This window comes from Mandrillus leucophaeus, unplaced genomic scaffold, assembly GCF_000951045.1.
Source record: "Mandrillus leucophaeus isolate KB7577 unplaced genomic scaffold, Mleu.le_1.0 Scaffold649, whole genome shotgun sequence".
Classification (NCBI taxonomy): Eukaryota; Metazoa; Chordata; class Mammalia; order Primates; family Cercopithecidae; genus Mandrillus; species Mandrillus leucophaeus.
This window is the reverse complement of record NW_012107019.1, coordinates 92,825-108,785: the sequence shown is the minus strand read 5'-3', so window position 1 is coordinate 108,785 and position 15,961 is coordinate 92,825. Positions and strand designations below refer to the sequence as shown.

At 43.8% G+C, this 15,961-nt stretch overlaps 1 protein-coding gene across 3 annotated transcripts in view; it reads left to right on the top strand.

Moving 5' to 3' along the window:
- The window catches only part of POMK (protein-O-mannose kinase), a 32,238-nt gene extending 16,692 nt beyond the window's left edge, over window positions 1-15,546 (top strand). For all 3 annotated transcript variants that reach the window (XM_012001033.1, XM_012001034.1, XM_012001032.1), the window contains one exon: window positions 14,711-15,546. In XM_012001033.1, coding sequence (XP_011856423.1) covers window positions 14,711-15,481 — 771 coding nt within the window. In that variant the 3' untranslated portion in view covers window positions 15,482-15,546. The remainder of the gene's footprint in view (window positions 1-14,710) is intronic.
- Window positions 15,547-15,961: the final 415 nt, after the last annotated feature.

The window sequence follows — 15,961 nt, the reverse complement described above, 5'->3', positions numbered from 1 at the left end:
GGGTTTCACCGTGTTAACCAAGATGGTCTCGGTCTCCTGACCTCGTGATCCACCAGCCTTGGCCTCCCAAAGTGCTGGGATTACAGGTGTGGGCCCCTGGCCCATGCTTGGACTTTCTGACTTTCCTAAACATCCCTTTTTTTAAACAATAGTTTTACTTTAGGACCAGATTTTACCATATAAGATCTTTTCTTACATAAAATTTCTTGGCTGGGCATGGTGGCTCATGCCTGTTATCCCAGCACTTTGGCAGGCCGAGGCAGACGGATCACCTGAGGTCAGGAGTTAGACACCAGCCAACATGGTAAAACCCCGTCTCTACTAGAAGTACAAACATTACCTGGGCGTGGTGGTGCGTGCCTATACTATAGTCCCAGCTACTCGGGAGGCTGAGGCAGGAGAATTGCTTGAAGCCAGGAGGTGGAGGTTGTAGTGAGTCGAGATCGCGCTGTTGCACTCCAGCCTAGGGGACAAGAGTGAGCCTCTGTCTAAAAAAAAAAGTCTTTATAACCTTTGTTTTTGCATAGCTAGGGACCATGGCTAATTCACATGTCCCCAGGCCTTATCTAGAATCTGGTGGTTTCAAGGTAGGTAAATAGAACAGTTTTCAAAAGTCAAAGAATCTGTTCATGACCTTAAAGCTTGTATGTTGATTTTTGTATCCTGCAACTTACTGAGTTTACTTTTTTCAATTCTAAGAGTTTTTTGGTAGAGTCTTTTTTTTTTTTTTTTTTTCTATATCAGATCGTATCATCTGCAAACAGGAACAGTTTGACTTCTTCCTTACCAGTTTGGATGCCCTTTATTTCTTTCTCTTGCCTAATTGCTCTGGCTAGAACTTCCAAAGCTATGTTGAATATGAGTGGTGAGAGTTGTCATCCTTGTTCCATTTGTTAGAGGAAAAACTGGAGCTTTTCTCCATTCAGTATGATGTTAGCTGTGGGTTTTTCATATGTGGCCTTTATTGGGTTAAGGTACGTTCCTTCTGTACCTAATTTGTTTGGGGTCTTTTATCATGAAGGGATGTTGAATTTTATCAAATGCTTTTTTCTTCATCTACTGAGATGTTGGTATGGTTTTTGTCCTTCATTCTCTTGATGTGTTACATTACTGATTTGTGTGCATTGAGTCATCCTTGCATCCCTGAGGTGAGTCCTACTTGATTATGGTGTATGTTCTTTTTGATGTGCTGTTGGATTCAGTTCACTAGTATTTTGTTGAGGATTTTTGCATGTATATTCATTAGGAATATTAGTCTGTTGTTTCTTTTTTTCTGGTGTCTTTTTCTCGTTTTGGTATCAGAGTTGTGCTGGCCTTGTAGAATGAATTTAGAATTCTCTCTCCTTTAGTATTTTGGAGTAGTTTGAGAATAATTGGTATCAATTCTTCCTTAAAAGTTCAATGGAATTCTCCTGTGAAGCCATCTAGTCCTGCACTTTTGTTTGTTGGGAGACTCTTATTACTGATTCAATCTCATTACTCATTATTGGTCTTTTCAGGCCTTCTGTTTCTTCTGGGTAGTGTGTATGTGTCCAGGAATTTATCCATTTCCTCTGAGTTTTTGAGTTTGTTGATGTATAGTTGTTTATAAGTCTCTAATGATCCTTTGTATTTCTATGGTGTCAGTTACATGATGACTCCTTTTTTAAAAGTTTGATTTTTAAAAATGTTTTTATTTGAAAAAGATAAAGCACCAGAGGAGTGAGTTCAGTTCTCAAATAGAAGCTCGAGGAGCCTTTGTCTCATTGGCAACCAGCATGTGCTATATTTTGTGTGGTCGCTGTTTTATGGTAACTGAGGCTTACTGACATAACAAAGGGTGACTCTAGGAACCCCTTATGAATTGTTGAACAGAGACAGTTCCTTATGAGGATGCATCGGAAATTGGCAAAAGGTGGGGAGATACGTACATGGGAAATGGAAAATATGTCCATGAGGCTGCAACTTGATAAATTGCTGGCTTGTATTTTCGGAGACTAGGACACCATGGCTGCCTCCTCCATGAATATGGAAGGGAGATAATCTTTTTTTTCTTTTTCTTTTTTTTTTGAGACAGAGTCTTGCTGTATCATCCAGGCTGGAGTGCAGTGGTGCGATCTTGGCTCACTGCAACCTCTGCCTCCTGGGTTCAAGCAGTTCTCCTGCCTCAGCCTCCTAAGTAGCTGGGATTACAGGTGCTCACCACCACGTCTGGCTAATTTTTTGTATTTTTAGTAGAGACTCGCTTTCACCATGTTGGTCAGGCTAGTCTTGAACTCCTGACCTCATGATCCACCCGCCTCGGCCTCCCAAAGTGCTGGGTTTGTAGGTGTGAGCCACCACGCCTGGCTGGAAAGGAGACATCTTAAAGGAAGAAGCCCTTTAGGAGAAGGGAGAGAGTTTATGGAAAGTAAAACCATAAAACAAGGTACTGTTTCTTTTAAAGTTTTCTTCACTCATTGTAGGTGCTGTGGAGGCAGGAGTTGTGAAACAGAGACCCTGCCGTCTTCATGAAAGGTGCTTTTTATTCAGGCAGTCAAACACAAAGGAAAATAAGAAACAAATATGTGATACAATATGTTAGTGACATGTGCTGATAAGACAAAGCAGGGCAAGGACAGTGAGTGGTGGGTTTGTCTCTTTAGGTGGACAGAGAAGGCCTCTGGCCAGGATGATGTGAGCTCATAATGAGAGTGTACTTCGGAATATGTTCCAGTAAGCAGGAGGAGGACGATGGAGGCCCCAAGATGGAATGTGCCTGGTGGGTCAGGAAGGAAGCCAGTGTCACCAGAGATCATGACAAGAAAAAGAGAGGTCATGACATGAGATCAGAGAAGGTTCAAGTCGGAGCCAGATCATGCTGGGCCTCGAAGGCCTTAGAGAACCACTGGAACAATTGTAGTAGAGGAATTTGCATTTTAAAGGGATTATCTTGGCTGCTTATCTGCAGGCTGAAAAGTAGAGTGAAGGCTGGAAGGTTAGTTACAGCTGAACCAGGTGGTAGCAGTGGAGGCAGTGAGAGGTCAATGGATCTTGGATATCTTTTAAAGGTATTTGCAGGCCGGGTGCGGTGGTTCATGCCTGTAATCCCCGCACTTTGGGAGGCTGAGGTGGGTGCATTATTTGAGGCTAGGAGTTTGAGACCAGCCTGACCAACAAGATGAAACCCTGTCCCTACTGGAAAAAAAAAAAAAAATGAGCTGGATGTGGTGGCATGCGCTTGTAATCCCAGCTACTCGGGAGGCTGAGGCAGGAGATTTGCTTGAACCCAGGAGGCGAAGGTTGCAGTGAGCCAAGATCGTACCACTGCACTCCAGCCTGGGTGACAGAGTGAGACTGTCTCAAAAAAGGAAAAAAAAAAGGTATTTCCAGTACAATGTCCTAACAGATTGGATGTGGAATATAAGAGAAAGAGAGGATGACTACAGGTTCTTGGCCTGGCACCAGGAAAAACCACATTCTCGCTACCTGAGATGAGGAAGATAGAGAGGAGCAGATTCTGTGTCCAAGGTGCACACATAGTTGCACGCTTGGATCCTGGGCCGTTCGTTGAATGTGCATGTCTGCATTTGCACGAGGTCTGGAAGGAGAAGAGAACTTTGGGGCTTGTTATCGTTTAGATGCTGTAGAAAGCATGAGGATGTGAAAGAAGTCACCAAGGAAGGGATGTGAGTCAAGAGGAGGACTTGCAGTTAATTTCTGTCTCCTTCAAAGACATCACCTTGAGGGCCACTCCCTTGCATCCAGGTTGCTGCAGTCACCCAGAAGGTGTTTGGAATTTGTCAGGATTGCTTTTCACCTTGAAGGATATGTTCCTGAATAGCTTTGGTGGTTGCAGATCACTGTAGCTTGAGGATAGATTTAATTTTAGGGAGCCTTGACAAATCATGCCCATCCAACTGTGGGATTTAATAATGTTTATAATAAATTAGATTAATGTAGTTTTATTAAAGTGAAATGTGACTAAAATGCCGTTATGTTGATTTTTTATTTTTTATTTGGCTGAAACTTAACCATTGGGACAAAATATTTTTAGCGCTTAAGTGGAGACCATTGGTTGGTTAGGAGCCTTGTCCCCATGTGCAGGTTCTGGCACAGAGGAGACCATTATCCTGAATGTAGTCAGTCATTTGAACAACCGACCTGTAAGTGACCCATTTCTGATCGGGGCACCCTCCTCACTCTGGCAAGCTGAAAGGCATAGGTTTTTCAATAGGAATCTCTTTTTTTCTTACTTTGTTTTCTTTTTTTTTTTTGAGACGGAGTCTTGCTCTGTACCCCAAGCTGGAGTGCAGTGGCGCGATCTTGGCTCACTGAAGCTCCGCCTCCCGGGTTCACGCCATTCTCCTGCCTCGGCCTCCCCAGTAGCTGGGACTACAGGCACCTGCCAGCATGCCCAGCTAATTTTTTTTTAAATTTTTAGTAGAGATGGGGTTTCACCATATTAGCCAGGATGCTGTTGATCTCCTGACCTCGTGATCCACCTGGAGCCTTGGCCTCCCAGAGTACTGGGATTACAGGCATGAGCCACTGCGCCTGGCTGGAATTTCTATATCCAAAGTTCACGACACCCCACTCTGATCTCCACCTCCTCTCCTAGCGCTCTTGCTCCAACAATTGCTCAATCTCATGGCGACTTCCAGCGTCTCAATCCCATCTCTGACAGTCCCTCTTGTCATCACTCCCACATTCATCCAGCGGAGATTCCACAGGCTTTTGATCTCATCACTTGTTTGCAAAAACCTGGAACAACTTCCTTGCACCTGTCTCCATCATTCCTGGCCAAAGCAGCCCCAAGCCTGGTTGAACCTGACTCTGCATCTGCACTGGAGCTACTACACGGGAGCAGGAGAGAAATCCCACAGCCACATGCTTCGAATGCACAGTACAGACCTCAGATGTGCACCCCACACACCCAGTAGTCTCACTGTGTTCCCTTAGTGAGTTTTTATTCCTCTTCTCTGAGACAGATATTTCCTCAAATACCCCCATGCTGCCTTGTCTTAGCTCATGATCTTGTTTCATAAGTTAGGAAAACAGAAGCCACCCAAAGGGAACATCCTCACCTTCCTACCACCAGGTCTACAAACCTGCCAACTCAGGTGTCATCCTTGACTTCTTTTTCATGTCTCTCTTTTTTTTTTTTTTCTTAAATAGACAAGGTCTCACTCTGTTGCCCAGGCTGGAGTGCAGTGGTGCTGTCATACCTCACTGCAGTCTTGAACTCCTGGGCTCAAGGGATCCTCCCACCTCAGCCTTCTGTGTAGCTGGGAGTACAGGTGTATGCTCCACGCCTGACTAATCCCTGATTTCTCACAACTTCACACATTCAGCTCATTCCTTCTCTCTCTCATCATCAGTCTTTTCCTCTCAATACCTATCCCTGTTGCTGTTACAAATACTCTTTAAAAAAGAAAATCCTGTTCTCTGGCTTGCCTTGTCCACTGTAGCAAGGCCCTTCCTCTGCCTCCTTTGTAGTAGAGCTGCTCTGACTCTGTCTCTACTTCATCTCCCCCAGCTGCACCTTTATCCTGTCTCAGTGTGGCTTCCGGACACCACCCCTCCAGTGAATCGGCCTCATCAAGGCCATCAGCACTCCTGGTTGGACATTTCTCAGTCCTCCTCTTCTTTGATCTTTTCAGCAGCTCTTGATCCAGTTGATTCCTCTCCCTGCCCTGGCTCTCCGGGGAACCATGTGCTTTCTGTTTTCTTTCTCCCTCCCTGGCAGTTCCTAATTACTCTCCTTTGCTGACTTCTGTCCCTCATCTTACTATAAATCACTGGGTCTCAACCAGAAGCAATCTTGCTCCTCAGGGGGCCATTTAGCAATGTGTGGAGACATCTGTGGCTGTCACAACTGGGGAGTGGGGGTTGCTACTGGCATCCAGTGGGTAGAGGCCAGGGATGCTGCTACACATCCTGTAACCCACAAGATGGCCCTGGCCCCTCAGCCGTTATCTGGACTGAATGTCAACAGTGCTGATGCAAGAAACCTTCCTCGAGGCTCCTTCCTGGACCCTCTTCTTGAGTCTTCTTTAGATCTGCTCCTAGGTGATGGAATCTAGTGCCGTTATTGTAAATACATTTCATATATTGGTGACTCCCAAGTTTCTATCCCCAGCCTGTACCTCTACCCCAAGCCACAGATTTGTATATCCCACTACTTAGTGGGCATCTCTACTTGGAGGTATCTTCAGTGTCTCTGCATGTCCAGCGTGGAACTTGTGATATTTTCCCCTCTGAAACCTGTTCTCTCAGCCTTCTCTGGCTCAGCAAATGGCATCACTTTCCACCCAGTTGCTCAAGCCAGAAATGTGGGAGTCACCTTGCGTCCCCCACTCCCCCTTTAGTTAAGTCAAGAGCATTTCCATCCATTCTTTTTTCACAATGTGTCCCACATGTGTTTGATAATCTCTGCCCACTGGTCCATTTTCAGTAAGTCCTCATCTGTTACCTTCCACAGGTCTCTCGGCTTCTTTTGCTGTTCACCATGCACAGTTATCTTTTTTTTTTTTTTTCGTTTCTTTCCTTGAGATGGAGCCTCGGTCTGTCGCCAGGCTGGAGTGTAGTGGCGTGATCTCGGCTTACTGCAACCTCCGACTCCCTAGTTCAAGTGATTCTCCTCCTTCAGCCTCCCGAGTAGCTGGGATTACAGGCAACTGCGCCACCATGCCCAGCTAATTTTTGTATTTTTAGTAGAGACGGGGTTTCACCATGTTGGACAGGATGGTCTCGATCTCCTGACCTCGTGATTCGCCCTCCTCTGCCTCACAAAGTGCTGGGATTACAGGTGTGAGCCACTGCGCCTGGCCCATGCACAGTCATCTTTTAAATGCACTGTCATCTTTGGAATTGTCAGGAGCATTGTGTCCTCTACTGAGAGCAATGGGTAGCTTTGCCCCATGGCTGCACTAATTGGTTTGTGAAAGACAGATTGACTCCTTGCTTTTTCTTTTTTTTTTCTTTTTCTTTTTTTTAATTATAAAAGCAGTATATTCAATTCAAATATTCAGTAGGAGGTGAAGTACAAAGCAGAAATTCCCTTCTCCTCTTGCTGCTTTCTCTGTCCCCAAACCAGGTCGTGCCACTTTACTCCTTAACCCCAGGCCCCACTTTCTGCCCTATGGTCACCTGCTGTTTCTTTTGTTCCCAGATCAAACCAAGCCCTTTCTCACCCTGGGGCCTTTGTAGTGCCTTTCTCTGCCTGAAATTCTCTTCCTCTTGCCTTGGCCAAGACCTCATCATTCAGGTCTCAGCTCAGGTTCTCTCTCTTTGAGAAACTTTCCCTGATGTTTCTGACTTCCATCCCATCCTCCCTCCAGCTCCCTTTATCTTGTTTTCTGTTAATCTGTTTTATAAGTATGTAAGTCCACTGAGGACATAGAAGGTGTGTCCTTGGAATCTAGCCAAATTATGTGGTTGTACCCAGTTTATATTTTAAGGGCCTGAACACAAAGGCTTATAAGTTAAATCCTCATAAAATCTTGGGAGGCCAGCTCGGTGGCTCATGCCTGTAATACGAGCACTCTGAGAGGCTGAGGCAGGAGGATTTCTTGAGGCCAGGAGTTTGAGACCAGCTTGGACAATATAGTGAGATCTCCTTTCTAAAATAAATAAGCAAATAAATAAAATAAAAATTAGATGAGTGTGGTGGTGCACACCTGTAGACCCAGCTACTTGGGAGACTGAGGTGGGAAGATTGCTTGAGCCTGGGAGGTGGACGCTGAAGTGAGCCAAGATTTGCCCCTTTGTACTCCAGCCTGGGTGACAGAGCAGACCCTGTCTCGAAATGAAATGAAATGAAAGAAATGATGAAATGAAATTAAATGATGAAATGAAATGATAAAATGATGAAATGAAGTGGTGAAACGAAATGAAATGATGAAATGAAATCTGTTCCTCGACTGTGAATATCTGGTTTGTGCTTGGAATTGTCAGGAGCATTGTGTCTTCTACTGAGAGCAATGGGTAGGTTTGCCCCATGGCTGCGCTAATTGGTTTGTGAAAGACAGATTGACTGCTTCCTTTTTCTTTATTCTTTTTTAAAAAAATTATAAAAGCAGTACATTCAATTCAAATATTCAGTAGGAGGTGAAGTACAAAGCAGAAGTTCGCTTCTCCTCTTGCTGCTTTCTCTCTCCCCAATTTATTCCCTGAGAATACAGTTGGAGATTGATCCCTTTGAGATTTTTAAACCCAATATTACATTAAACAGTTATGCACTCTCTCAGTCATCTCAAGGACACAGCACTCCTGTGTCAGGGGAGCTGCTTGAAGTCTAGAATGTAGATTTGGGGCAACAGGAAAAGTAAGAAGAAAGGTTATAGCAGAGCCAGGAGTCAGTTTTTTTTTTTCTCATTGTTATAATGAAATGACTTATTGAAGGACCTGTTGTATAGTACATTAAAAATTCATACAGTAGAAGAGTGGATTTGATTCTTTCTCTTACATTATTTTGTAACTCTCATTTTGTGTAACCTTCGGGAGGATCCCTCGTGATGTCTTAATGTTTGAGGCTATATTTAATGCTTACCATCTGGAAAGATGTTACATGAACAGTCCATTAAAGCATGGAGGAATAGTGTCCACTCTTCGGCCTCTTGTCAGCTCTGCTTCTTCATCCCTTCCATCCCTTCTAACTCTGGACCTCTCGTCTTCCGTGCTTGCCCCCGGGTGACCTCATCCAGCCTTCTGGCTTTATCTGTGCAGAGACCGCTTCCCTGCACTTTTCTATCCAGCTGCCTACCCGACATGTACCTGCGGTTTCTCAGAGGCTTCTCAAACTCACCGTGTCCCAGATCTCCCTCAGAGCCTACACACCTTTTATAAATTTCCGAACTCCATCAGTCCTGCTGTTCAGGCCACTTATCTGGGCAATATCCTGACCTCTCTCTCATCCACATTCAGTTAATCAGCAAGTTACATTGTTGCTACTTTCAGAAGAGACCTGGAATTTGACCACTCCTCAGGCTTGCACCAGGACCCAGCCAGCCCCCAAAGCCACCCTGAGCCTGGACTTACATTGTTTCACTAGCCTCCAAAAATGGTCTTTCTGCTCCACACTTGCTCCCTACCTCTTCAGTCTATTCTTAGCACAGCACTCAGAATGCCTCTACTACTAAATTATTAGTCAAATAGTGTCACTCCTCTGCTCAAAATCCTTTGGTGCTCTCTGTCTCGTTCTGAGTAAAAGAGCCCTTGCAACGACAAGGCCCTGTGAGACTTACACCCTCCCCCCAGCTCTCTCCTGCTCCATGGTCCCTGTCTGGTCTACTCCAGCGTCAGAGCATGCTGTTCTGGAAGCCTGTGGGCATGCTTCCACCCCAGCGCCCTTCACCCTTGCTGTTTTCTCTCTGGGCTGTAGTTCCACAAATAACACATGACTCCTTCCCTTACCTTCTTCACGGTCTTGCTCAAAGGCCACCCCAGTGAGAACTCCTTCAACCCTGTTTAAAATTGCAAACCATCCCTGCTTAATTTTTCTCTAAAGTGCATTTCTCTTTCCAATATACTTTATACATTTCCTATTTATTTTATTCATTGTTTGCTTCCTGCACTAGTATGTAAATTTCATGGTGGTAGGGATTTGTTTATTGACACAATGAAGACACATTTGACTACATAGCAGTTAAATTATTGTAAGACCACATTAACTAAGTTAATTATTTTCTTTTTCTTTTTTAGAGACAGTCTCTCTCTCTTTTGCCCAGTCTGGAGTGCAGTGGTGTGATCATAGCTTATTGCAACCTAAACTCAAGCGATCCTCCCACCTCAGCCTCTTGAGTAACTGGGACCACAGGCATGTGCCACCATGCCTGGCTAATTAAAACAAATTTTTTTAAAGAGTTGAGGTCTTGTTATGTTGCCCAGGCTGGTCTCGAACTTTGGGCTCAAGTAGTCCTCCTGCCTCGGCCTCCCAAAGTGCTAGGATTACAGGTGTGAGCCACTGTGTCTGGCCTATTTTCTGGATCTTGTCTTTTACATTTATAATAAAGGATCTTGACCCTTGAACAATGTGGAGATTAGGGGCACTGACCCTCCACATAATAAGAAATCTACTTATACTGTTTGATTCCTTAAAAACTTAACTAAAAGCCTACCATAAATACTTGGTTAACTGTACTTTATATATTATATACTGTATTCTTAAAGTAAGAGAAATGTTATTAAGAAAAATCATAAGAAAAAATACATTTACTGTTCATTAAATACATTTATTGTTCATTAAGTGGAAGTGGATCCATCATCCATCACGAAGGTCTTCATCCTTGCGTTTTTCACAGTGAGTAGGCCGAGGAGGAGGAGGAGGAAAGGGAGAGGTTGGTCTTGGTATCCAGGGGCTGGTAAAGGCAGAAGAAAATTTGTATGTAAGTGGAACTGCACATTTCAAACCCCTGTTGTTCAAGGGTCAAGTGTATATAAAGAGCTCCCAGTAATATTAATAAGCACAAGGCAGACAACCTATAGAAAATTGGATAAAGGACAGTAAACAGACTTTTGACAGCAGAAAAACAGAAATGCCTAAAAACATGACAGATGCCTAGCCTCCTTAGTAATCAGGGAAATACAAATTAGAACAGTAAGGTATTTTTCATCCATTGATTGGCACAAATTACACAGTGGTAATATCTGGTGTGACTAAGGGTGTATTCCTAAGATTCTCTCATGCACTGCTGGTGAAAGTACATGCTAGCACAGGCTTTGGAGGGTAATGATAGCAATAGATATTCTTATTCGGTAATCTGTCTGCTTACCTAGCTTATAAAATATTTGCACATATGCATAGACATGTAAATATAAGGCTGTACACTGTAGCATTGTCATTAGAAAAGGGACTAACTTAAATGTCCATGTCTTTAGAAATAGATCATATAAGATCTTATTAAAGGTCTGCAAAATTATAGCTACATAATAATCTAAGAAGGAATCCAATCCATTTTGACAGCATCTATTCCAAATTCTTTGTATTTTTATTATATTATACTTTAGTTTTAAAGAAAAAAGGAAATATTATCTGTAAAACCTTACTGGAAATACACTAGCATAGGTATTATGCCTATACTATGAAACATTACTCAGCTTTAAAAAGAATGGCCTAGATCTACATGTATATATGGAAAGGATTTCTGAGGCTCAGTTAAATGAAAAAATTAAGCTGCAATGTATGTATATTATAACACCATTAGTATAACAGCAAACGCAAATGCTGTTTTACAGGTGTACACTAATACATATAAAGGTATAGAAAAACTTACGGGAGGATAACAGCCAGTTACCAGGTTTCCTTTGGGTTGGGAAGTAAAACTGGGGGCAGGGAGACATCCTCCCTATCCTTTGTATTTGAGTTTTTACCAAGAAAAGTGTTCATGATTAATTTTATAATAAAAAAGGTAAAGTATATTAACTATTCTTTCCAAATAAAAGTCTTTGAGAAAATGATTAAAAGCAACTAAATTAGAGGTTGTGAGAAATTATTCTTAAACAGTCCATGACTAGCAAATTTTTTATATGGGAGGATTCAAATACTTGTGTGTGATCTCAAAGACTAATGGTATTTCATAATAATAATCTTCATGTATCTGAAACAAAAATGAATTAGACATAAATGAGGGCTCTGGAGTCCTGGGGCCTGTGGCTGAGCCTCCCCCACTTATTGCTTTTTTTTTTTTTTTTGAGACAGAGTCTTGCTCTGTTGCCCAGGCTGGAGTGCAGTGGTGCAATCTCAGCTCACTGCAAGCTCTGCCTCCCGGGTTCACGCCATTCTCCTGCCTCAGCCTCCCGAGTGGCTGGGACTACAGGTGCCCGCCACCACGCCCGGCTAATTTTTGTATTTTTAGTGGAGACGGGTTTCACCGTGTTAGTCAGGATGGTCTCGATCTCCTGACCTCGTGATCCACCCACCTTGGCCTCCCAAAGTGCTGGGATTAAAGGTGTGAGCCACCACGTCTGGCCAAAAAATGACTTTTTAATAGAAATTACTATGCTTAGTGAAATTTCTCAGATTTGAGGATTAGAGAGTCTTGAAAGAGTTCTTGTTTGAATGTTATGAGCCAATCAAAGTTATCTGCGTTGTTCCGTAATGAACCTCCCTTCTTAGATCCAGAAAAGATCTTCATGGTCCTTGGGTCCACCTCCATTTTTTTTTTTTTTTTGGGGGGGTCGGAGTCTTGCTCTGTTGCCCAGGCTGGAGTGCAGTGGTGCAATCTCAGCTCGCTGCAAGCTCTGCCTCCCGGGTTCACGCCATTCTCCTGCCTCAGCCTCCCGAGTGGCTGGGACTACAGGTGCCCGCCACCACGCCCGGCTAATTTTTGTATTTTTAGTGGAGACGGGTTTCACCGTGTTAGTCAGGATGGTCTCGATCTCCTGACCTCGTGATCCACCCGCCTCGGCCTCCCAAAGTGCTGGGATTACAGACGTGAGCCACCGCGCCTGGCCACCTCCATTTTATATAATATTTCTTTTTCTTTTTTTTTTTTAAATTCCCAACGCCAATTTTTCTGAAATTTTATATATTTTTGAGTTAAAAAATTTAAATTGTAAAAGTAATGTATATTCATCTTGGAAAATACCAAAAGATATGAAGGAAAAAAAAATCACCCACAATCTTACCACATAAAGACAGCTAAGGCATTAGCATATTTCCTTTGATTTCCATGTGCTGTAATTTAAATTTGTCTCATTTTGTGCAGTTGGAACAATATTATACAAACGTATTATACAAACGGTTTTATATATTTCTCATTTGTAACATTGCTTTTTTTTTTTTTTTTGAGACGGTGGAGTTTCACTGTTGTTCGCCCAGGCTGGAGTGCAATGGTGCGATCTTGGCTCTCCACAACCTCCACCTCCTGGGTTCAAGCTACTCTTCTGCCTCAGCCTCCTGAGTAGCTGGGATTACAGGCGTGCAGCACCATGCCCGGCTAATTTTGTATTTTTAGTAGAGGTGGAGTTTCGCCATGTTGGCTAGGCCGGTCTCCAATTCTTGACCTCAGGTGATCTGCCTGCCTTGGCCTCCCAAAGTGCTGGGATTATAGGTGTGAGCCACTGCACCCAGCCGTACCATTACTTTTATCTGTTATAACTCTATAAATATATACATTTTGGTGACCACATTATATATATATATATAGTTTTTTTTTTTTTTTTTGGAGATAAGTTTTCACTATGTCACCCAGCTGTGCAGTGATGTGATCAAACACCTTGACTCGAATGATCCTCCTACCTCAGCCTCCCCTGAGTAGCCGGGGCTATGCGTACGCTCCATTACACCCTGCTAGTTTCTTAATTTCTTTTTTTTTTTTTTTTTTGAGACAGAGTTTCATTCTTGTTGCCCAAGCTGGAGCACAGTGGCATGATCTTGGCTCACGGCAACCTCTGCCTCCTGCGTTCAAGTGATTCTCCTGCTTCAGCCTCCCAGGTCGCTGGGATTACAGGCATGCACCAGTACGCCTGGCTAATTGTGTATTTTTAGTAGAGATGGGGTTTCTCCATGTTGGTCAGGCTGGTCTTGAACTCCTGACCTCAGGTGATCCACCTGCCTTGACCTCCCAAAGTGTTGGGATTACAAGTGTGAGCCACCACGCCCAGCCTACCCTGCTAGTTTCTAAAAAATGTTTTGTAGAGATGGGTTCTTACTATGTTGATCATACTGCTCCCATCTTTTGATAAGTTTCAGTTTATGCTTTTATAAATAATGCCAGATTTTTATTCCTGGAACTTCTTACCTATTTCTGATTATTGCCTTAGATTTTAGATTTAGATGTTAGAGTCTCTTGATAAATAATGCAACAAAACTGCTTTGGAAACCATAACCTTTATTTGAACGATGACATGACACACTGCTTGCAGAACGAGCCTGGGGCAGGAATCTCCTGAGTCCTGAACCTGCTTTCTCTTTTGTAATCTTCTGCCTTCTCTTGGGATTTAAGCAAAAGATCAGAGGTTCTTTCTTTAATTACAGTGTTTCCTGCAAGCAAATGAAAGGTGGAAATCCAAGGCAGAAATGTGCACTTGCTCTTCTGTTTGCTGTGGACTCTATGAGAAGGTCTCGTGTTTGTGTAGCATTTCAGCTCCTGCCTTTACAGCTGAAGTAACACCAAACCACAGAACATGTAAAAATGTTTTCCTTACATATAAATATTCCTATTTATGATTTATTGTGCCACCTTTTAAAATTAATGAGTAACATTGTTACATGTGATGGGCAGGGCTTCACGCCCTCATGTAGGCTTTTCAGGGTCTCCACACTTACCCACTTTTCCAGTCCACTCCCCTGCCTCCTCTTCTTCCCCACCCACTGTGCGGTGGTGGTCCATTGGAACTGGCAGTCTACTTTGCCACTCCTCCCTGCCATGAAATTATATGGAGTCTTTCCTCCTGAGCCAGCACTCCCCTGCCCCACATAGAATCTGGAAGTCCCCCTCCTTCTATGAGACCAGCTTCCAGAAGCCTTCCAGCACCCTCTGCAGCAGCTGTCAGTGTCCTGCCCAGAGACAATTGCTTCCTGCCCTGAGGTTCCACACACTAATGTGGCACTTGCCTTGCTGAATGCTGTGTTTGCTCTTCAGTCTATCTTCATCACTAGACGGAGAGCAACTCTGCGATGGGGTCTGCACCTTGTTAATTTCTGTATCTTCTGCAGAACACCTGCCACTTAAAAGATATTCGTTGTTCTTTGGTCACTAAATTAGGTGAGAGTTCAGGCCTGATGTTCTCTGTGGCTTTGTTGCAGGTCTTTCTGTCTGAGTGGAAGGAGCACAAAGTTGCTCTCTCACGACTTACCAGCCTGGAGATGAAAGATGATTTCCTCCATGGACTGCAGATGCTGAAATCTCTACAAGGCGCACATGTTGTCACGCTGCTTGGCTATTGTGAGGATGACAACACTATTCTTACTGAATATCACCCTCTAGGTTCCTTGAGTAACCTGGAAGAAACACTAAACCTTTCAAAGTACCAAAATGTGAACACGTGGCAGCACAGGCTGCAGCTGGCCATGGACTATGTCAGCATCATTAATTACCTGCACCACAGCCCCATGGGCACACGGGTGATGTGTGACTCCAATGACCTGCCCAAGACACTGTCTCAGTATCTGCTGACAAGCAACTTCAGCATTTTGGCAAATGACTTGGATGCCTTACCCCTGGTGAACCACAGCTCCGGGACACTGGTGAAGTGCGGCCACAGGGAGCTGCATGGGGATTTTGTGGCTCCAGAGCAACTGTGGCCCTACGGAGAGGACATGCCTTTCCGTGATAATCTCATGCCCTCATATGACGAGAAGATTGACATTTGGAAGATCCCAGACATCTCCAGTTTCCTTCTGGGGCACATTGAAGGGAGTGATATGGTCCGATTCCATTTGTTTGATATTCACAAAGCATGCAAGAGCCAGACTCCCTCAGAAAGACCCACTGCCCAGGACGTTCTGGAGACCTACCAGAAGGTCTTGGATACACTTAGAGATGCTGTGATGTCTCAGGCAAGAGAGATGCTGTGAAAACCAGTCCAGCCAATGAAGGTGGGATTGAAGGGCTGAATGGAAGTTATAGCATTCTACTCTGATGGTGGAGTTTTTTGCCTGAGTTTCGTGTTTTATTGTTTTTTTTTTTTTTTTAATGGCTTAGCCATGTGGTTGTTTGTCCACATCCACATGTACATTTGCATGTGTTCCACATTGGTTGTTAGATTTTTTTTTTTTTTTTTGAGATGGGGTCTCGCTCTGTTGCTGAGGCTGGCATGCAGTGGTGTGATCTCGGCTCACTGCTGCCTCTGCCTCCCAGGTTCAAGCAGTTCTCCCACTTCAGCTTCCTGAGTAGCTGGGATTATAGGCACACCACCACGCCTGGCTAATTTTTGTATTTTTAGTAGAGACACGGTTTTGCCATGTTGGCCAGGCTGGTCCCGAACTCCTAACTTCCTTGGCCTCCCAAAGTGTTGGGATTACAGGCGTGAGCCACTATACCTGGCCAGTTGTTAG